Below are 22,318 nucleotides of genomic sequence, written 5' to 3'. Positions count from 1 at the left end.
TCAGGATGCCTCTACACTCTCAGCACGTGTGGTTTGAACAAGTGGGAGGTCGGGGACACCACGGAGGTTCAGGTCCTGAGCTGGAACGCCTGCCCGAGTCTGTCAGACAGCATCGCAGACGCCATCTGGGTGAGAGACGGAATCTCAGAACACACACTTAACAATACCGTGTGTGTGTGTGTGTGTCAGTGTCATCAGACGTATCGGATTAGAACTTTTTGTATTACTGAAATCATAGAAAAGTTTTGTGGGCTATATTTGCTCCATTTCTCCTTTCAATATTGTGTGTGTGTGTGTGTTTGTTTCAGGGTTCGGAGAGTAACTATGCAGAGATGAAGGCAGGTGTTAACGTGGCATATCTGGACATGCAGCTCAGTCAGTGAGTAACTCGTGAACATCTCACCCGCGGTCTCAGGACACAACAAAGTGGTTCTTTGAGATTCCTGGGCTTCTAAGAAGGGGTTCTTTGAGGGTTCTTGATTTCAAAAAATTGTTCTCGGTTACTAAAAGAGGGTTTGGTTGGTTTCTGTGCTTGTAAGAAGGGTTTTTTGAGGGTTCTTGGTTTCTAAAAAAAAAAAGGGAGGGGGGGGGTCTTCATTTCCAAGAAAGGGGTTCTTTGAGAGCTAATGTTTTCCAAATAAGTGGTTCTTTGAGGGTTTCTGGTATTCAAGGAAGGGGTTCTTTGAGTGTTCTTGCTTTCCAATAAAGAGATTCTTTGATGATTGTTGGTTTTCAAAATAGATGCTTTCTGACAGTAGGATATTACTCCAGCCTGTTGATGGTCCTCAGAGAAATGGCAGAAGTATGCTTAGTTGTTCTAGATGTTCTAAATTGTACTTTATAATTATATGTATTACTGTATGTTTAATGTTTTGGTTCTCTGAGATGTTTGTTTCCATGATGATGATGATGATGATGTTCTCTCCTCAGCACTGGTTTGGTTGTGTTAGCTGCAGCGTGGCATCCTGCTGATAATCCATGTTTGGCGTATTTCTGCTTGGTCACACTTCCAGACACCATGCTACCTGCGTCAGAAGAACTCTATGTAGAGGTCACCAAGTACAACCCTCCATTTCAGGTAGCTATGATTCTAAAGCAAGTCACATCTCTGATGATCATTCTGGTTCCATCACCTTCATGTATTTAATATTAGTGTACATTTTTTTGCTGTTTTTTTTCCTTAAGGGTTTTGTTTTTCCAAAAGGAGGTTCTTTGCAGGTTCTTTAAGGTTTCTTGGTTTTCAAAAGGAGGTTCTTTTCAGGTTCTTTAAGGGTTGTCCAAAAATGGAGGTTCTTAATGACCTTGTGGTTTCCAAAAGGGAGTATGTTAAGGGTTGTTGGTAGGTTCCGCACTTAAATGTTAAAGGTGGAGTCGGTTAAGTATTTAACATTAAGACTTTCATTATATTAGAACCTTCAGGCTTATTGGATGAGAAGGAACAGAATCTTGACCAGAAATCACTTATGATCTCGATCTCTCTCTCACTCTCTCTCTCTCGCTCTCTCTCTCTCTCTCTCTCTCACTCTCTCACTTTCTCTCTCTATCTCTCTTTGTCTCTGTTTGGTGTCAGAGTGAGGAGGAGCTCCATAAGACGAGGTTGGTGTTGCCGCGGGTGAAAAGTCCTGCCGCGTATCTCTATAACGAGGAGCTGGTGTACACGTGCACCACCGGTGCCGGGCGCAGCGGCCTCCCTGAAGAGAAGCTCACGTTCAATGCCTCCGGTATGATCTCTACACACACTTTTCTATCTCTCTCACACACACACACACACACACAGGCCACTTATTTTATCCTCACTGGCCCTCTCCAGGTGACCGTATTCGCGGCGGAGGCGTGTGTGCCGACTTGCCCGTTGTCTTCTCCCATATGAACGGCCTGGTTGCCGTGGTGCCCAGAGAGAGTGCCTCCATCTTGCCAGAGACCATGGAGGATTCTCTGTGTACTTCCCTGGCCGGACCTGGACCTGAGGTGAGAGATTAGTGGCCAGTATAATTCTTGGATTTGGAGGATTGGAACTAGGATCTGATCCAAGTGAAAGGAATTGCACCAATATACCATCAAACGTTTAGATCGGACGAGAATTGGAGGATTTGGGATTAAAAATGATTTCAACATACACATGTCCTGCAGGGGGCGCTGGAAACAACGCTGAAAATGGACACAGTAGCACAGGAGGACAAAACGAAGCTGCTGAAACAAGCCTTCCTGGAGTTCTGCCGGTGAGCAGCTCTGACTGTATACACACTCACATGAAGACATGCATTTTGTGTTGATGTTGCATGCTGTGTACCCCGAATCAACCATTTTTATACTTGCCTGTAGGAACCGCGTGATGGAGGCCCAGAAGATAACGGATGAGCTCTTTCCAGATGACGGCGAGGGCGGGGTGAGAGGGGAGCTGGACACACTGGTTACTCAGATCGACCTGGACCTGGTGGACGATTACCCCGCCTCAGATCCTCGCTGGGCCGAGTCTGTGCCTGACGGTGAGGAACAGAGTTTAAGAACTTCCTCCTGTAATAGTTTATCCACATTTAATTAAAACAACGCTTAGAAAAGGACGTGTAGAATGTGATGGACTTTAACACTTGTATCTGACTTCTAATCCAGAGAACGCCGGCTTTCCGTTGACCTCTCTGATCCTGCTGCACCAGCTGGAGGACAAAATGAAAGCTCACCACTTCTTCATGGACTTCCTGCTGCAGGTCAGTAACACACCGCTCCCTCAGTCCTCATGACAGATGGACAGGAAATCATCATATCCTCCTCGTGCTTCTCTCAGACCGGGCTCCTGGACCGTCTCACCTGGACGACAGTGCGCTCGTCTCCCATGGCGACGCGGCTGCTGCTGTGCGAACACGCTGAGAAGCTGTCAGCGGCCGTCGCTCTGAAGAACCATCACAGCAAGCAGCCGGAGCTGGTGAACGCCGCCATCGCCGTCACGCTGAGTAAAACCGCCAAGAGCGTCCCCTCCAGCCTCACACCTGCTGACGTCTTCTTCAGAGAGGTAACGTCTCTCTCACACACACACACACACACACACACTCAAGGTATAAACGATTAAGTAACATACTCATCTCTACCAGTGGTTTATCAGTAATGAAAAAATTAATCAAAGTGAAAAAAAAAACACAACAACAAATGACTGCAAACAAACAATACAAGTAAATAAAAATACAAACAAAAAATTTAAGTGAATGAACAAAAAATCTAAGTAAAATTAAAAAAAAGGAAATAAAATGAATGGAAATATAAATACAAAGAAATAAAAACACAAAATAGAAGTGTATAAGAACCAATAACAATAAAAGCTAAAACACAAAGAAATAAAAAGTAAAATGGAAATAAAAACAGTAAAATAAGATAGTATCAAATATAATAAATAATAATATGGCAATAGTCAATAATAACAATAATAATGAAATAGATAAATAAAACAGTTGTAAAAAATGTTTACCATAAATTTGAATATGTTCAGTTATGAAGTGTGTCTGTGTGTGTCTGTGTGTGTCTGTGGGGTAATGCGTGCTCGTTTTCAGGTGTCTCGGATCTCGTCGATCTTCGAGTCTCTGCTGGACGAGGAGGAGAAGTGTCTGAAGGAGAACCCTGTGACCTCTGTGAAGTGGGCGGAAGTCGTGCTCAGCGTCAACATCATCATCAAGGTGAGGCGGGTGCGAAAGTAAGCGCACCTTCAAGGCCGAACTGGGCGGAAATGTCATGCAAGATTTAATGAGAGCGAATAGTAACACTAACGGTTTCGGTCTGAGTGTGATTTACCCAGAAATAAGAGAGGGATGCAGCCTTTTTTTTGTTTTGTTTGGAGGTAGTGAGTGTGTGTGTGTGTGTGTGTGTGTGTGTGTGTGTGTGTGTGTGTGTGTGTGTGTGTGTGTGTGTGTGTGTGTGTGTGTGTGTGTGTGTGGTTCTCAGGAAATGCTCCAAGCGGCAACACAGTACAGAGAGACTAAAGCATCCCTCTACAGGGCAGCAGAAAACGCCCCACCGGAGCCAGAGTACATCCCATGGACAGGTACAAAGCCCACTTTACTTAACTCAGCATTAATCTGTGGTTCTTTTCCTTTTTTTTTTCTTTCTTTTTATTTCCGTTTTGTCTTGGGCAAATATCCTACAGTCCTTTTTATAAGAAATGAGCAGTGCACTTAGGGTTCAGAATCACATCTCAGCACTGTCACTGACTTTCTGTTGGTCTGTTGCATGAGCTCAACCATGGCGAAACTAACGGGACAAATACTAAACTACACAACGTCTTTTAGTTGTTTTATTTATTTATATATATATATATATATATATATATATATATATATATATATATATATATATATATATATATATATATATACATACATACATACACACAGTATATATTCTAAAATAATTACCTTTTTTACTTTCATTTGAATTTGATGTGTGAATCTTCATGCTGTGTATGAATGTGACGCATTTCTGACTGCTCTGTACACCAGTCACAACATTGGACACCCCTTTACATTTATTTTTTATTATTTTTAAAATTGTACATTTAATAATGAAGACATCCAAACTATGAAAAAACTATTTTGAGGAGTTCCCCAAAGTGTTGAGTCCTTGTTGGCTGCTTTTTCTACATTCTCTGCTTCAACTCATCCCAAACCATCTCAACTGGATTTAGATTGGGTGATTGTGGAAGCCAGGTCATCTCATCTAGCCCTCCTCACTCTCCTTAATCTAAAAGTAACCTAGAGGTGTGATTGGGGTTATTGTCATGTTGTAAAACAAATTGTACAAACCACATGAGAAAACCTCCACATCATTACACCTCCTCCACCATGCTTCACATCTGGGAACCACCCCATCACCTTCTGTAAGTCTAAAAAAAGACATGCTGTGTAGAACCAAAAAATCTCAAATTTAGACTTCTCAGAGCCAAAGGACAGTTTTTCACTGATCTAATGTCCATTCCTTGTGTGTCTTGGTCTAAGCAAGTCTATTCTTATTGTTGTTCTTTGAAATTAATGGTTTATTTGCCACAATTTAACTATGAAAGCTTGACTCACACTGTCTTTTCCGCTCGGTAGACATTATAATATGTCTGCCACATGAACTCTGAGAAGCATTTATGTAAATAGGTGGTTTCAGAGGCTGGTAATTCGAATAAATTTATCCTCTGCAGCAGAGGTAGCTCTTAGTCTTCCTTTCCTAAGAAGGTTCTCATGAGAGCCTGTTTCTTCATAGCATTTGATGGTTTGAGAGACTGCACTTGGGTATACAGTACATTTAAAGCTCTTGAGATTTAATTTTTCTGGATTTACTCAACTTATTTTCTTTAAGTAATCTGGATTTGTTTAGTAGTTGTAGTAGCAGTAATGGGGCTATTGACTCTGTACTAAGCCTTTCCTCTGCACAAGATAAGTGATGGTCTGACATCAAAGCTAAATGGATCTACTTTTGGAGATTGGAAAATATAAAACGTATTCTGGGTTGTTCAACACTAAACAAAACGTTTTCTCTCTGAACTGAAGCCTCGGGTGGAGTGGGTGGAGTTCGTACAGTCATCACCCGGCAGCATGACGTGATCCTGCGCAGCGTGTATCCTCATGCCGACTCGGGACTCCGTAGCACTCTCAGCGAGCAGCTGGTGGCGCTGTTGGACTCGCTACTCGGCGGCTACGTGGCCCAACTGACCTCGCTGCGTCGCCCCCGGCAGCAAGAGCGCTACGACGCACTGGAGATGGAGTACACGCAGCGGCGCTCCGAACTGCTCACACCGCTACGTGAGTTCTCTGGAAAATCCGTTAAATTCACACTGAAATATGTTTTATTGAAATATTAACAAGGCTTTAATGTCACTGCAGTGAAACGTCTTTTTCTAAGTCTCTGGCTCTGGTCATCTCTGATTCATGTTTATGTGTGTGATATTAGTTGAGCTGGGTCAGTATCAGTGGGTGGCAGCGTTGGCTGAGAAATATTGTGATTTTGACATCCTGGTGCAGATGTGTGAGCAGACGGACAACCAGACTCGCCTACAGCACTACATGACTAAATTTGCTGACCAGGTAACATGCGACCCCAACACCCCACCACTCCACCGCCCCTGTCATTATCCTTCTCTTTCCATTACATACATCACCTAGTTTATTTTAAAGTCAGTAAGAATGCATGCTTGTTTCAGAGTTTCAAGGTGTTTGATCGGTGTCCCGTGTTTGTTTTCTGTAGAATTTCGCCGACTTCCTGTTCCGCTGGTACATGGAGAAGGGGAAGAGAGGGAAGCTGTTGTCTCAGCCCATCGCTCAGCACCAGCAGCTTGCCAGCTTCCTGCAGGCCCATGAGCACCTGAGCTGGCTGCACCACATCCACGTGCAGGACTTCCAGAGTGTATGAGACACACATATATATATATATATATATATATATATATATATATATATATATATATATATATATATATATATATATATATATATACACACACACACACACACACACACGCACGCACACACACAGAGTATATGCTGGATATCATTGTTTCTATAGCAATGGCTCAGGGTTTCTTTGCATTAAGGAAATGTATGGAGTTTGATTTGAGTGATTTCCAGGTCTGGATTAGTATTTGGAAGATGGTAATGAAATATTAACCCTTACCCATACTACTGCCCTATTCTTTTTTTTTTTTTTGTTATTATTATATAAAATTAAGAATTTGTTAATGTGTGTGTATGTATATAAAACAAAGGCTACCTTTACATTAATCCAGACGTATTTGACAAACGGTGTTTTTGTCTAAAAACAATCCGCGTCCACACTTTAGTATTCAAAAGTCGCTCATCCACACTGAAACGTCTGAAATGCTCACGTCCCTGTACTTGTGCATGAGCAAAATGTAAGACACTTCGACCCTCGTCATTTTCGCCTTCCTTAATTTACCTTCCGGCTCTTCGAAACGTTGCGGCGTCGACTAAAAACTCGTCAGTGTTTTCGCAAGTCTTTAGGGAAGTCTGCACATGTGACGCTGGAAAAGTATGGAATTTTGAAAGGGACAATTTGTGTGTGTTTCCCCACTGCAGGCCCACCACACCCTGTACAGCCAGGCTAACTCGGAGACGCGCTACTTCAGCAAGAAGAAAACCCTGCTAGCGCTGAGCAAACTTACAGCTTTGGCCTCAGACATGCCCGAACCGCTGCAGCGCCAACAAGTGAACGGTGAGGCACTCACTCACTCAATACTCGCTCAGGAGCCTCCCATCCCTCCTTTTCTTCATCTTCAATTGGATTAAAAGGTGTGTGTGTGTGTGTGTGTGTGGGTGTGTGTGCGTGGGTGTGTGTGCGTGGGTGTGTGTGCGTGGGTGTGTGTGCGTGGGTGTGTGTGCGTGGGTGTGTGGGTGTGGGTGTGTGTGTGTGTAGATATTGTGGAGCAGGAGCGTTTCCTCCTTCATCAGGAGACTCTTCCTAAACAGCTGCTGGAGGACAAGCAGCAGAACATGGACACCATGCCTCTACTGAGTGCCCATAATCTTGTTAATGTAAACACACACACACACACACACACACACACACAGAGTATATGCTGGATATCATCATTTCTATAGCAATGGCTCAGGGTTTCTTTGCATTAAGGAAATGTATGGAGTTTGATTTGAGTGATTTCCAGGTCTGGATTAGTATTTGGAAGATGGTAATGAAATATTAGTTTTTCCATACTATTGCCCTATTCTTTTTTTATTATTATTATTATTATTATATAAAATTAAGAATTTGTTAATGTGTGTGTACATGTGTATGTATATAAAACAAAGGCTACCTTTACATTAATCCAGACGTATTTGACAAACGGTGTTTTTGTCTAAAAACATTCCGCGTCCACACTTTAGTATTCATTCGTTCCCCAAAAGTTGCTCATCCACACTGAAACGTCTGAAACGCTCACGTCCCTGTACTTGTGCATGAGCAAAATGTAAGACACTTCGACCCTCGTCATTTTCGCCGTCCTTAATTTACCTTCCGGCTCTTCGAAACGTTGCGGCGTCGACTAAAAACTCGTCAGTGTTTTCGCAAGCCTTTGCAAGTCTTTAGGGAAGTCTGCACATGTGAGGCTGGAAAAGTATGGAATTTTGAAAGGGACAATTTGTGTGTGTTTCCCCGCTGCAGGCCCACCACACCCTGTACAGCCAGGCTAACTCGGAGACGCGCTACTTCAGCAAGAAGAAAACCCTGCTAGCGCTGAGCAAACTCACAGCCCTGGCCTCAGACATGCCCGAACTGCTGCAGCGCCAACAAGTGAACGGTGAGGCACTCACTCACTCAATACTCGCTCAGGAGCCTCCCATCCCTCCTTTTCTTCATCTTCATTCCTGTGTGTGTGTGTGTGTGTGTGTGTGTGTGTGTGTGTGTGTGTGTGTGTGTGTGTGTGTGTGTAGATATTGTGGAGCAGGAGCGTTTCCTCCTTCATCAGGAGACTCTTCCTAAACAGCTGCTGGAGGACAAGCAGCAGAACATGGACACCATGCCTCTACTGAGTGCCCATAATCTTGTTAATGTAAACACACACACACACACACACACACACACACACACAATCCTGAATGAGAAATGAGCTCCTATTTAAATTTTCGCAATTGGATTAAAAGGTGTGTGTGTGTGTGTGTGTGTGTGTGTGTGTGTGTAGCTGTATATATGTGATGAAAACCGTGGCGCTAATGAGTACGACTTCAAGAAAGCCCTCGACCTGTTGGAGTACATCGACAAGGTAAAGTGTGTGTGTGTTTGAGTGATTGAGTGAGAGAGAGAGAGTGTGAGAGAGAGAGAGAGAGAGAGAGAGACTGAAGTGTCTGTCCTTGTGTCTGTAGGAAGATGCTGTGGATGTTGCAGCTCTGAAGTGTGCAATTTTCAGCAAAGCCTTGAAGAAAGACTGGAAAGAAAAGTAAGAACGGCCTCTCCTTCTCTCTCCCTCCTTCTCTCTCTCTCTCTCTCACTCACTTACTTTCTCCTTTAATCTTTCTATTTGTCAGTCTCTATCATGGTCTTTTTTTTTTTTATGTCACTTTTTTTAACTGGGATTGTCATTGACCAGTATTAATGTGTATTGGTGTGTATTAGTCAGCATTGGTATGTATTGACCAGGATTTATTGTGTATTGATATCTATTGGTCAGTATTACAGTGTATATTGATGTGTATTGGTGTCTATTAATTATTAATGTTTACTGGTATATGCTGCTATGTATTAGTCAGTATTGGTATATACTGGAATGTATTGATCAGTATTAATGTGTATTGGTATATACTGGTATGTATTGGTGTGTATTGCTCAGTATTGGTACTGTGAGGAAAATAAGTATTTGAACACCCTGCTATTTTGCAAGTTCTCCCACTTAGAAATCATGGAGGGGTCTGAAATTGTCATCGTAGGTGCATGTCCACTGTGAGACATAATCTAAAAAAAAAAAATCCAGAAATCACAATATATGATTTTTAAACTATTTATTTGTATGATTTGAATGAGAACACCTGTCTATCAGCTAGAATTCTGACCCTCAAAGACCTGTTAGTCTGCCTTTAAAATGTCCACCTCCACTACATTTATTATCCTAAATTAGATGCACCTGTTTGAGGTCGTTAGCTGCATAAAGACACCTGTCCACCCCATACAATCAGTAAGAATCCAACTACTAACATGGCCAAGACCAAAGAGCTGTCCAAAGACACTAGAGACAAAATTGTACACCTCCACAAGGCTGGAAAGGGCTACGGGGAAATTGCCAAGCAGCTTGGTGAAAAAGGTCCACTGTTGAAGCAATCATTAGAAAATGGAAGAAGCTAAACATGACTGTCAATCTCCCTCGGACTGGGGCTCCATGCAAGATCTCACCTCGTGGGGTCTCAATGATCCTAAGGAAGGTGAGAAATCAGCCCAGAACTACACGGGAGGAGCTGGTCAATGACCTGAAAAGAGCTGGGACCACCATTTCCAAGGTTACTGTTGGTAATACACTAAGACGTCATGGTTTGAAATCATGCATGGCACGGAAGGTTCCCCTGCTTAAACCAGCACATGTCCAGGCACGTCTTAAGTTTGCCAATGACCATTTGGATGATCCAGAGGAGTCATGGGAGAAAGTCATGTGGTCAGATGAGACCAAAATAGAACTTTTGGGTCATAATTCCACTAAACGTGTTTGGAGGAAGAAGAATGATGAGTACCATCCCAAGAACACCATCCCTACTGTGAAGCATGGGGGTGGGAGCATCATGCTTTGGGGGTGTTTTTCTGCACATGGGACAGGGCGACTGCACTGTATTAAGGAGAGGATGACCGGGGCCATGTATTGCGAGATTTTGGGAACAACCTCCTTCCCTCAGTTAGAGCATTGAAGATGGGTCGAGGCTGGGTCTTCCAACATGACAATGACCAAGCACACAGCCAGGATAACCAAGGAGTGGCTCTGTAAGAAGCATATCAAGGTTCTGCTGTGGCCTAGCCAGTCTCCAGACCTAAACCCAATAGAGAATCTTTGGAGGGAGCTCAAACTCCGTGTTTCTCAGCGACAGGCCAGAAACCTGACTGATCTAGAGAAGATCTGTGTGGAGGAGGCCAAAATCCTCCTGCAGTGTGTGCAAACCTGGTGAAAAACTACAGGAAACGTTTGACCTCTGTAATTGCAAACAAAGGCTACTGTACCAAATATTAACATTGACTTTCTCAGGTGTTCAAATACTTATTTGCAGCTGTATCATACAAATAAATAGTTTAAAAAAATCATATATTGTAATTTCTGGATTTTTCTGGATTTTTTGTCTCTCACAGTGGACACCTACGATGACAATTTCAGACCCCTCCATGATTTCTAAGTGGGAGAACTTGTAAAATAGGGTGTTTATATACTTATTTTCCTCACTGTATATACTGTTATGTATTGAACAGTATGAATGTGTATTGGTATATACTGGTATGTACTGGTGTTTATTGCTCAGTATTGGTTTATACTGGTATGTATTGAACAGTATTAATGTGTATTGGTATAAACTGGTATGTATTGTCAGTATTAATGTGTATTGGTATATACTGGTATGTACTGGTGTTTATTGCTCAGTATTGGTTTATACTGGTATGTATTGGTCAGTATTAATGTGTATTGGTTTATACTGGTATGTATTGAACAGTATTAATGTGTATTGGTATGTATTGGTCAGTATTAATGTGTATTGGTATATACTGGTATGTACTGGTGTTTATTGCTCAGTATTGGTGTGTGTATTCCAGTTGGGAAGCCTCAGATGGCAGTGATGATCCTTTGGAGGCGGCGAGCGACAGCATCTTTGTTAAAATTCTCCAAAAACTCATTCAAGAAGGTAAAGTCCAAGTTTTTATCAAATCTAAAAGCGTAACAGCACTGAAATCAAAGTGCATTACAGTGAAAGCTGTGTGTATGTGCATGTGTGTGCTTTCAGGGGTTCCTCTGCACGAGTATCTACCCGATGTAAAGGAGCTGCTGCAGGTGGATGAGTTGAACTGCCTCAAATCTAAACCATTTTTGAGTTCTTACTGAGAGCCAACTATGAGCACTTCATCCAGTCTCAGATCTGACCCAGGCTTTCTGTCCTGACTTTTTACGTGCTCTTCTCTCTCCATGTGGGTTTTGTTTTTGTTGTTGTTGTTTTTTTTTGAATAAATGATGTATTTGTGTATAATGTCGCCTCGTTCTTACCAAAACTCGCTCACAATGACATAACGCCCTGATATTTCCCGCACTTCCGCTCACACAACCTCATTTACGTTATTAATAATCTCTTATTAAAAATATTAACAAATTCATCTGTTTTTTATTAAATTAATCCTAATATATAGAGACTGTGTGGGCAAAAGTATGTGGACACCTGACCATTAGATTCCTCAAGATTATTTTGTGGAGATTCATTGTCAGCGTAAATAAATCATCCTGAAAGCTCTTCAATAGGGTTTAGAGCTCCATAGCAGGCCAATCGAGATCTTCCTCTTTGATATAATGTAACCATCTAAATTTAAGAACTAAATGCATGATTTAAGAAAATAGACTAGAAACAAGTGAAATGATTTGCAGTGCAGTATGTAATTACAATTGGTAAGATTTCCACACAGTCTATTTATTCAAATTAAATTACAACTAGTTTAATTGTTTGGGGTTTTTTTCTTTGTCAAGTTTTTTCTATAGACACACAACACAACAGACACTGTCTTAAAGCAGCTTTACAGATTTTAACAGTGAAGGTGAATGGTGTGTGTTTATCCCTGATGAGCAGCCATGACGACTGTAACCAGGAAAAACTACCTTAGATGTTATGAGGAAGAAACCTTGAGAGGAACCAGACTCAAAAGGGGAACCATCCTCATTTGGGTGACATCAAGAGTGTGATTATAAATATGTAATTAAGAACACTGGAGAGTGAGAACTAACATAAGTACCGGAGTGTGTGATTATACGTAAAGTTTTTTTACAGTCATTTACAATCATTTGTGGTTATGGAACCAGGAGCTACTGAAACAGCTCAACATTTGAGGTCATCATAGATCCAACACCAGTTTCTCCATGCCTGAGCCTTTAAACACTCAAAGAGGTCCAGTGTCCAAACTCCACATGAAGTGAGATCCAAAAGGCACTGGTACGTCTCTAGATGGTTCGGGATGTTTGCGGGGTCTTTAAACAAATTGCTCTTCTTAATTATGTGTGAAAAGATCTAGAAACCAGAGCTACTAAACAAGAGAATTCCTCATAATTTAATAATCATTATATTCATTATAATCATTATATATTCTGTCTTAAAATAAGAAAGGATTTAAACTAAAATACAGATTACTATTAAAATCAAAATCATGCACGTTAGTTATGATGCAAAAACAAAACTGAAATGCTTACTTCCCAAAATACTTTGCATTTTGTTGTTGACTGAAAAGTATTCATGAGAAACTACAGAACAACTTACAGTAAAAAGTAAAAAACAATCATATTTGGTGTTGACATAAAGCAAGCATTTTTATAAATAATACTAATGAACAAGTCCTAAGTGAGAATTTTTTGTTACTTTTTTTTTTTTACTTTTTTTTTTTTTTTGTTGTTTTTTTACTTAAAAACTATTACAGCTAAAATAAAGTTTTAAAAGATACAAAGTCAATAAATGATGTATCTGATGGTAATTAAGCTCAATTAGTGGGTAAAAGTATGAACGTTAAGCTTTACTCACCAAGTAAGAGAAAAAAAGATAGTGTGTGCTTGCATAGAATTTTATTCTTAAAATAAGATCAATAGATTGAAAGTCTTGACTAGATGGGTATTTGCAGTGTCCAACCCATGGAAAGCAAATCTTCATGGAGCTGGCTTTGTGCACAGGGGCATCGTTGTGCTGGAACAGGTCTGGATCTTGTCGCAAAGTCACAAACACATCTTACTGTAGACAACTGACTTTGTGGGAACAGTCTGGAGAAGAAGCATATATGGCTGGGAAAATGTAGGTGTCCCAATATTTTTGATCATACAGTGTGTATGCTGGGTTTTTGAGAGATCTGAAAGTTGAATTGTCCAAGATTTCTTGTGGAAATCTAACAGTTAATATACTTTTCCCTGCTCTACAGTTCCCTTGTGCTTACTCATAAACCCCCTTCCTCCAACACGTGTGTGTGTGTGTGTGTGTGTGTGTGTGTGTGTGTTTGTGGCAGCAGCTGATCTCTTCTCAGGAGGTAAAGGATAGCAGATGTCTTCACGCCCCGGTGTCTCTGTTCACCCCTAAAAATAGTGCATGGGGGTTTAAATCAGGCGCTTGTACGATAAGCAGAGCTTTATGGAGCGGCTTGCGGTCACCCTATATGGGGCTGAAGTCCTCGCTCTGTCACACAGGGAGGGCAGATCGCGGGTTCTACCCCCCCGGCAGGACGCCGTCAGACGATTGGACAGGTGGACTTCCTGGAATTAAAGGACAGGACTTCATTTTCACAACCGAAATGGGTAAAGCGACTGATTCAAGATTACTAGCTTTCGGATTTCTACCAAGCTCTGGTTCGATCCCACTTCATGAAGATTTTAGACATTAGACTTAAACAAATGTTAATCAAGACACTGAAAATGGCGTTTCTCCATCACTGATTATTTAAAGGCTCAGGCATAAGGGAGGCGAGTCGAAGCTAAAAAGAGCTCGTTTTACGAGTTGCCCAGGAGCTCCTGGTTCCACAAATCCAACTGATTGACTGAGAAAAGGACATTAATTATAATCACACACTCTAGTGCTCATGAGATTTCTAAATATGATTTATAAATCATACTCTTGGTGTCACTCAAAAGATGAAGAGGTTCTCCTTTTAAATCTGGGTCCTCTCAAGGTTTCTTCCTTATACTATGAGGAGTTTTTTGCTTGCCACAGTTGGCCCAGGTTTGCTCATTGGGAATAATCAAGATTCATCAAGATTTCATTCTCTCTAAGTTAATAAAACACAGCTATAAACTATAGATACACTATATTTCCAAAAGTATTGGGTCACCTGATCTTTCCTGCTCTATGTGGTTCTTTTTCAAACTGTTACAACAAAACGGAAGGGACTCAATTGTCTTTAGAAGGGTTATAGTAAAATTCTGCTTTCACTTGAACTTGGAAATCCAAAACCTGTTCCAGCATGGCAATGCCCCTGTGCACTAAGTGAACACCTTGAAGATCTGGTTTACATGGTCTGAAGAGGAAGATCTTGAGTGGTCTGCTATAGAGCTCTGATCTCATCCCTACTGAACACCTTTGGGATGAATGTGAATGCTGACTGCACCACAGGTCTCCTCATCTGCCTTTAGAAATATCCTTGTGGCACAAAAATCCATAAGCCCACTCCAAAATCTAGTGTAACATCTTCCCAGAAGAGTGGAGGGAAATATAAAAGCGAATTGGGATTAAATGACCAGGTGACCCAATACTTTTGGAAATATAGTGTATATAAATATAAAAGAGGTGGTATTAAAAGTAAAAAAAACTACTTTATTTAATCTTTGTTTACACACCATCACTTTTAAAATAGTCCCCTTTTTTATATTTTAAAAATACAGAAATACAGTGGTTTATTTTGATACATGGCACAGCGGCTTCATACACAGTTATTTGGTATTATTATATTATTATTATTATTATTGGCGTATCTTTGCCCAACCCTAGTTTAAGCGAAGGAAAAACTTTCATGCTAGAGAATCCACATAAAGTTTTATAAGCTGGAAGCTCTTCCATTTTAACCCATGTTATGTATATGGTCATGCAGCTGGAGGAGGTTTAATGTTCAAGTGAAGGGAAAAGTTCATGCTTTTCCTGCATCCAAAGACGTCCGAGACAATTGTGTGCCTCCAACACATTTTGAGGACGAATTCTGTTTATACAAAAGTGAAATATTGTCATAAATTTATTGTAACGCCGAACAGCTGAGGTGAAAAAAAAACAAGCGCTATGTCACGTTTCCATATTGTTGTTTCTGGACGTAAACTTGGCTCACACACGTGCATGTCGATTGTCAAATAACGGCATAAGGACCGTACAAGGCGATAGAACCCGAGTCCTGGCGTATGTCCTGACCCTCTTCACTACAAGCTGTGGATTGGAGTTTGAAGAGTTTTGCCATTTTATAGTAAAATCCCACAATCCCCTGCATTGGAGAAGATCCTGAATGCTGAACATGCACTGCAAAAACTCCTTATCCAGTCAAGACTTACAATCTTCCTTCTAGCCATAAAATCTTTCTTTTTTACTTACTTTAGTAAGTAAAGCTTAAAGTGCATTCTTTTACCTGCAAATTGAGCTTAATTACCATCAGAGAAATTGGTTTTCAAGGTTGCCCAGGATAAAATGGTCCTCTTTCCAAACATTATTCCGTTATGGTTATAATTCTTTTGGAACTTTGCTTTGTACTCTTGACATTTTACTAGAAGTTCTGTGGTTTGATTTCAGTTTCTCATGTTGCAGATTTTTCTTCTTCAGTAACGACAAAATACATTCAATAATGTTTTATGCTGCAGTAAGTTTAAGCGTTTGGAGAAGCAGCAAATTCCCTTTGTTTTTTCAAGAGTGTTAGTAAAGGCAGCTACTGATGTAGGTGAGGAGGCCTGGGGTGCAGTCTGGGTTCCCATTCATCCCTAAGCTTTTCAGTAGAGTTGAGAGCTCTTTAGCAGGTACCTCAAGATGTTCCTCTCCAAACCATGTAAGCCAGATCTTCATGGAGCTGGCTTTGTGTACATGCTGGAACAGGTTTGGGTTTCCAAGTTCTAACAGGCGGAAAAAAACACCGTTTGGAGGAGAACCATATATGGGAGGAAAGGTCAGGTGTCCCAATACTTTTGTCCATATACTGTATAATGATAACGATTCTTAAATTAAGTGGAATTCTTTTGTTTACTAGCTCTGGTTTGAAGATCTTTTTACACATATTAAGAGCAGCAAACGGCATAATGAAGCTAGGTTGAAGTTAAATGTTTTAGTGACTATTTTAAGACATTTTGTTGTTTTTCCTGATGCCTGGATATGTTTTGTTATTTTTAAGAAATCTTACCAAGTGTAATTATCCTACTGCAGTGGCAGATTATCTGACTTGTTTCTTATTTAGATGGGTATTTCTTTGCAGTGTGTGACATGTTTACACTTCTAAACTGCTATTTAAGTGTTGTTCACAAATTGAAAGATACAAATATATATATGTATTTAATGGTAGATCGATGTGGTGTATCAGGATAAAAGCATTTATATGTTGATGCCAATCCACAAAATGCCATGTGTGAACTCTAAAGCATGTCTCTAAGTGTTGTGTTCTTTTTATATATTAATTATCATATACAATGGCTCTTGTGTGGAAAACCTCTCAACCCTCCTTTCCAGCATTGTACCATCCAGACACCTGATCCGAACTCTTGTCTTTACCCAAAGTTGGCTTCCATTGATCAGATCACAGGCACTTCATGACACACCAGACCCCTCGATTCGTCCATACACGGCTACAGCCCACCACCACACACACTCTCACTCACACACATGCTCAAACTCAGGCTCCATATATGGCCCGGAGCCTGGAGCCTATAGGCACTGCAGCGGCTGTCCCGAAAGCACTTGCCCCCCTGCCCCTACCCCTCCCCAACAAAGCAAAGTACCCCAAATATGGACGTGGGGATTCCTGCGAGATACATGTGCATTCCTGGTGGCCAGGAAGGCGAGAAGGGGGACAGAAGGAGTGCAGGGGGGTATATAAGAGCAGCTGCGCTTGTTTTGTCAGCCTGTAGCTCCGGATCTATAGCGTCCAAAGCGCCCGAGTGCTTCATTCTACAGCGGGAGAAACAGCAGGTAAGAACCGGAGTTCTCATTTATATTCATGTAATTTGCCAGACGTCCTTATCCAGAGTGAGATTTTTCTCTTTCTTACAACTGAGCAGCTATGGGGTTAGGGGCCCAGCTCAGGGGCCCAGGAGTGACAGCTTTGTGTGGATGGGATTTAAACTCACGACCTTTGGATCCAAATTTCAGCTTCAGCTGGTCCTTAAACACTGAGCTACCTTCTCTGAAGTTGCAGTTCTGGACTGGATTAATTATAATTATATAAATTAATTACATTTCTTTAAAGGAAGTCTATATGTATATAAATAGGTAGAAATGTAGATCGATAGATAGATAGATAGATAGATAGATAGATAGATAGATAGATAGATAGATAGATAGATAGATAGATGTGTGTGTTTGTGTGTGCGCATATGTGTGTGCGCTCCACTCATCCACTCTTCACGCATGCGCTTCTATTTCAGGAACCCATTCAACATGTGTGACGACGACGAGACCACCGCCCTGGTGTGCGATAACGGTTCCGGCCTGGTGAAGGCTGGTTTCGCTGGAGATGACGCCCCAAGAGCCGTCTTCCCCTCCATCGTCGGTCGCCCTCGTCACCAGGTAGGTCCTGGGATGGTCCACAAATGACCTGATACACATGTGGGCATTGTGGATGCCATTTCAGTCTCCACCTGGTGGCAGTGTAGTGCCAGTTCCTTTATTTTTCAAAAATAATTTGTTAGTGTACTTAAGTAGCTTTTTTGTGAATATGTACTTTACTGAAGTATTTCCATTTGAGAAGACTTTGACTGAAACTTCACTTCATTTCAAATCTCTTACTTTTGAATCAACTACATTTAGCAAAATCAGTCGTTTCTTTTTATTTATATAAGCGAATAAAAACGTAACTGGTCAAACACGCAGCGAGTCACCAATCAGGGTCGAGCGCACGCTCTGTTTTACAAGTGTTCTGATTGGTGCTTGGTGTATCTACTGATCACCAACATACAGTTCAGCATCAGTTCAACAGCAAACAGAACATTTAGAGAGGAATAAAAGTGGAAGTTTATATAGACACTTACTTTTACTGGTGTAATATTTTGCAGGAGCGTCTCTACTTTCACTCTACTAGATGGTTTGTGTACTTTGTCCACCACTGCCTGAATGTTACTGACAGTTTTTAAACTCCTTGTTTATGCTTTCGCAGGTTAAGTGGACTGATTTGAAACATCAAACAGACTATTTAGGCCTCAGTTAAATGCTGACAAACAAAATGGCGGTCTTGACATTTAATTGTGACAACCACAAAAAATCCGAGACACATTTACGGTTTAAATTCTATTTCTATTTAACAGAGACACAAAATAGAAAAACTGAAATAATATAACCAAAAATACAATTAGAACTAGCGTCACTAATGCTAACTTTCATTTTCTGAGGTTTTATTGAGCAGAACCCTAGTGTACTTCTTCTCCAGTAAATCTGTGCAGCAGGATCATTTGTAGTCTCTTTGAATCTTTGATGCTACCTAGAGATTTTCCAGAAACATCTGGAATCCGTGTTCCCATTTCTGAAACAAAATGTCTTCACCGTTAAGCCTGGAGTGTCTCTTCTACACTTCAGACAGCAGCCAAACCCCCCAAAGTTAGCAAAATAAAATCTGTCAGATGTATTAATCTGTTGTCTCTCCCCAGGGTGTCATGGTCGGTATGGGTCAGAAAGACTCCTACGTGGGAGACGAGGCCCAGAGCAAAAGAGGTATCCTGACTCTGAAATACCCCATTGAGCATGGCATCATCACCAACTGGGATGATATGGAGAAGATCTGGCACCACACCTTCTACAACGAGTTGCGTGTGGCCCCTGAGGAGCACCCCACCCTGCTCACTGAGGCACCTCTGAACCCCAAGGCCAACCGTGAGAAGATGACCCAAATCATGTTTGAGACCTTCAACGTTCCCGCTATGTATGTGGCCATCCAGGCCGTGCTGTCCCTGTACGCCTCCGGCCGTACCACCGGTGAGTATCGTGATCTGACAGAGTAATGATTTTCTCAGCCACTTTTAATATATCCTGTATGAACCTCACTTATTAGCAAAGACATAATAGTTTATGACTCCTTTAGGTTTACAAATTCTAATTTGTAGAAGGATAAAGCATACATTTCTCACGCCATTTTCTGATCCTGAACAGTCCATCAGTGAAAAATGTGCAATCACTGTTAAAAAAAAAGAAGAAATAAATAGATATAAAAGCTATTTCAGATCCTTTATCATATGATCCATCAATATAAATCATTTTTTTTTTGTAATTTTTTAAATTTCATTCCTTTGTTTAGAAATCAAAAAAATTGTTAAATTTTCAATAAGCAGATCCCCCAACACACCTACCTAAATGAACTATGACTACAGTTCCAATCATTTATATACAGTACGTATAAAATGTATAGAGTATATTGGAGTCATGTGACAAAAGAACAAACGACTCGGAGTCGAGAAGTAAAATAATCAATTCTGTTTTTACATAACATACAGAGATTTAGCGATGCTTTGCTCGTGTGCGTCCAGGAGAAAATGAACAAATCACTATTTTTTCTGTCACATTAAAGACTCGTTCAAAATGAACGACAAATCATTAGTGGGAAAACAGATGGCGCCAGAGGGTTCTAATAATTATTAAAAAAAATTCCAATTTTGATTTAATTAAACTAAAATGAATGAATATTCTCTGACTCTATGCGTGCTTGACCTTGATCAGGTATTGTGCTGGACTCCGGTGATGGTGTGACCCACAACGTGCCCATCTATGAGGGCTACGCTTTGCCCCATGCCATTATGCGTCTGGATCTGGCCGGTCGTGATCTGACTGACTACCTCATGAAGATCCTGACTGAGCGTGGCTACTCTTTTGTCACCACTGGTGCGTGTCTCGTCCAGTTAAAGTTTAAATCATATTGCTGTATAGAGTTCCAATAGTTAAAAAATGTACTATTTGGTTCGTACCAGCCGAGCGTGAGATCGTGCGTGACATCAAGGAGAAGCTGTGCTACGTCGCCCTGGACTTTGAGAATGAGATGGCCACCGCTGCCTCCTCCTCCTCTCTTGAGAAGAGCTACGAGCTTCCCGACGGTCAGGTCATCACCATTGGCAACGAACGTTTCCGCTGCCCCGAGACCCTCTTCCAGCCTTCTTTCATTGGTACGTACCATTTCTTTCTCTTCTTCTCTTTTTTTATCACTTTTAGACAGTTTTCTCAAAGTCATTGTCTGCTGCAGGCATGGAGTCCGCCGGCATCCATGAGACCGCCTACAACAGCATCATGAAGTGCGACATTGACATCAGGAAGGATCTTTATGCCAACAACGTCCTGTCTGGTGGCACCACCATGTACCCCGGTATCGCTGACCGTATGCAGAAGGAGATCACTGCCCTGGCTCCCAGCACAATGAAGATCAAGGTATCAGACAAGAGAAATTGACATTTTCTTCTCTAGGTTTTGGAATCATCCATGATATGAGAAGAAATCTGTAATGATATCAGAAGTATTCAACTCAACTTGGAGGAAGTTGCTTGCTAGCAAAGGTCTTCCAAAGATAAGCATGAGCGAATCAAGCTTTCATTGCTTAAGCGTTTAGTACGAGTCCATGGCGATGACAGTGGACATTTCTTGAACTTTTGACTAGTGCCATGTTCACAGAGATACTGTACCTGTTTGGAGCATTAGGCAGAGGAATAAACTATAACATGTTTACATTTATGGCATTTGGCAGACACCTTTAGGGTTAAATTCTTTACCCACTGAGCTACCACCTCCCATGTTGGCTCTTTACTTATTGGACCTATAATTAAATCTATACACCAATCACACGTAACCCCTTGTGATCTAGTGGTTAAGATGCAGCGCTCTCACCGCTGCGACCCGGGTTCGATTCCCGGTCAGGGAACCATCCCCAGCCACTCTCAGTGCCGGTCCCAAGCCCGGATAAATTGGGGAGGGTTGCGTTAGGAAGGGCATCCAGCGTAAAACATGTGCCAAATCAAACGTGCGGAGGATCTGCTGTGGCGACCCCTAACGGGAGAAGCCGAAAGAAAGTTTTAATCACACATAACATTATATCATTATATTATGAGCAGTAAAGTGATTATCTCTTCATCATGGCACCTGTTAGTGGGTGGGATTTATTAGGCAGCAAGTGAACATTTTGTACTCAAAGTTGATGTGTTTAAAAGCAGGAAAAATGGGCAAGCGTAAGGTTTTGAAAAGGTTTGACAAATTGTGAAAGCTAGACGACTGGGTCAGAGCATCTCCAACACAATATTAGACCATTTAAAGGTCTAAAGTATTTATGATACACTGCACATACAAGGCAGAAAAATCGACTACAGCCATGTGCGTGTAACTCATTCCAATTTCCTACTCCTTTCAGATCATCGCCCCACCTGAGCGTAAGTACTCTGTCTGGATCGGTGGCTCCATCCTGGCTTCCCTGTCTACCTTCCAGCAGATGTGGATCACCAAGCAGGAGTACGACGAAGCAGGTCCTAGCATCGTCCACCGCAAATGCTTCTAAGCTCCAGGCCTCTAATGGGACCAGGCTCAGGAATTCCCTGTCACGAGTTATCAAGCTGTTGTTATTTCCTAACCGCTGCTTCCTTCCTCCTAGTTTACAAGCACATCAGTATCTAGGAAATGTACGGGGTAAAGACAAGGAATCACCTACACTCTGTTGTGCAGGGATTATTTTACTGGAGAATGTAATTTAGTTTTTATTGGGAAGGAATCATGCTCCTGCCAAAAAAAAAAGAAAAAAAAAAAAGGATTCTGGAACCAATGGTCAGCGTCATTAAACTATGACATGTGACGTCATGTGAGTTGGATGGGCCACAACAAAGGCTTAGATGATTCTTCACCAATGCAAAAGCGCCCCTTTCAAATGACTGATCGCCTCGGGCTGTTTTCTACTTCTGTCCGTTTAATTTTCTTTCCCAATGACCCGCAGAATAATACAAAATAAAAACAGATTTATTTTTGAA

At 41.4% G+C, this 22,318-nt stretch overlaps 2 protein-coding genes across 2 annotated transcripts in view; both read left to right on the top strand.

Moving 5' to 3' along the window:
- nup133 (nucleoporin 133) overlaps nucleotides 1-11,675 on the top strand; it is a 13,845-nt gene extending 2,170 nt beyond the window's left edge. The window contains 21 exon segments of the mRNA XM_046837940.1: nucleotides 1-129; nucleotides 309-379; nucleotides 931-1,078; nucleotides 1,571-1,721; nucleotides 1,811-1,968; nucleotides 2,131-2,219; nucleotides 2,323-2,486; nucleotides 2,611-2,705; nucleotides 2,783-3,007; nucleotides 3,540-3,662; nucleotides 3,928-4,027; nucleotides 5,517-5,768; nucleotides 5,917-6,050; nucleotides 6,211-6,369; nucleotides 7,059-7,194; nucleotides 7,396-7,514; nucleotides 8,657-8,737; nucleotides 8,838-8,911; nucleotides 11,251-11,339; nucleotides 11,439-11,516; nucleotides 11,519-11,675. The exon segment at nucleotides 1-129 is cut by the window's left edge and continues 27 nt beyond it. Of these exon segments, the coding sequence (XP_046693896.1) occupies nucleotides 1-129; nucleotides 309-379; nucleotides 931-1,078; nucleotides 1,571-1,721; nucleotides 1,811-1,968; nucleotides 2,131-2,219; nucleotides 2,323-2,486; nucleotides 2,611-2,705; nucleotides 2,783-3,007; nucleotides 3,540-3,662; nucleotides 3,928-4,027; nucleotides 5,517-5,768; nucleotides 5,917-6,050; nucleotides 6,211-6,369; nucleotides 7,059-7,194; nucleotides 7,396-7,514; nucleotides 8,657-8,737; nucleotides 8,838-8,911; nucleotides 11,251-11,339; nucleotides 11,439-11,516; nucleotides 11,519-11,574 (2,631 nt within the window). The 3' untranslated portion in view covers nucleotides 11,575-11,675.
- A 5,483-nt stretch (nucleotides 11,676-17,158) lies between these two features.
- On the top strand, nucleotides 17,159-22,318 carry acta1a (actin alpha 1, skeletal muscle a). Its single transcript, XM_046838067.1, has 7 exons — nucleotides 17,159-17,309; nucleotides 17,765-17,906; nucleotides 18,980-19,304; nucleotides 20,043-20,204; nucleotides 20,291-20,482; nucleotides 20,560-20,741; nucleotides 21,712-22,318. Exons 2-7 carry the CDS (start codon nucleotides 17,778-17,780, stop codon nucleotides 21,853-21,855), a joined length of 1,134 nt encoding a protein of 377 aa, XP_046694023.1. The 5' UTR covers nucleotides 17,159-17,309; nucleotides 17,765-17,777; the 3' UTR covers nucleotides 21,856-22,318.

Source organism: Silurus meridionalis, chromosome 24, assembly GCF_014805685.1.
Source record: "Silurus meridionalis isolate SWU-2019-XX chromosome 24, ASM1480568v1, whole genome shotgun sequence".
NCBI classification, from domain to species: domain Eukaryota; kingdom Metazoa; phylum Chordata; class Actinopteri; order Siluriformes; family Siluridae; genus Silurus; species Silurus meridionalis.
The sequence above is the reverse complement of the archived record's forward strand: the minus strand, read 5'-3'. Positions and strand labels throughout refer to the sequence as shown.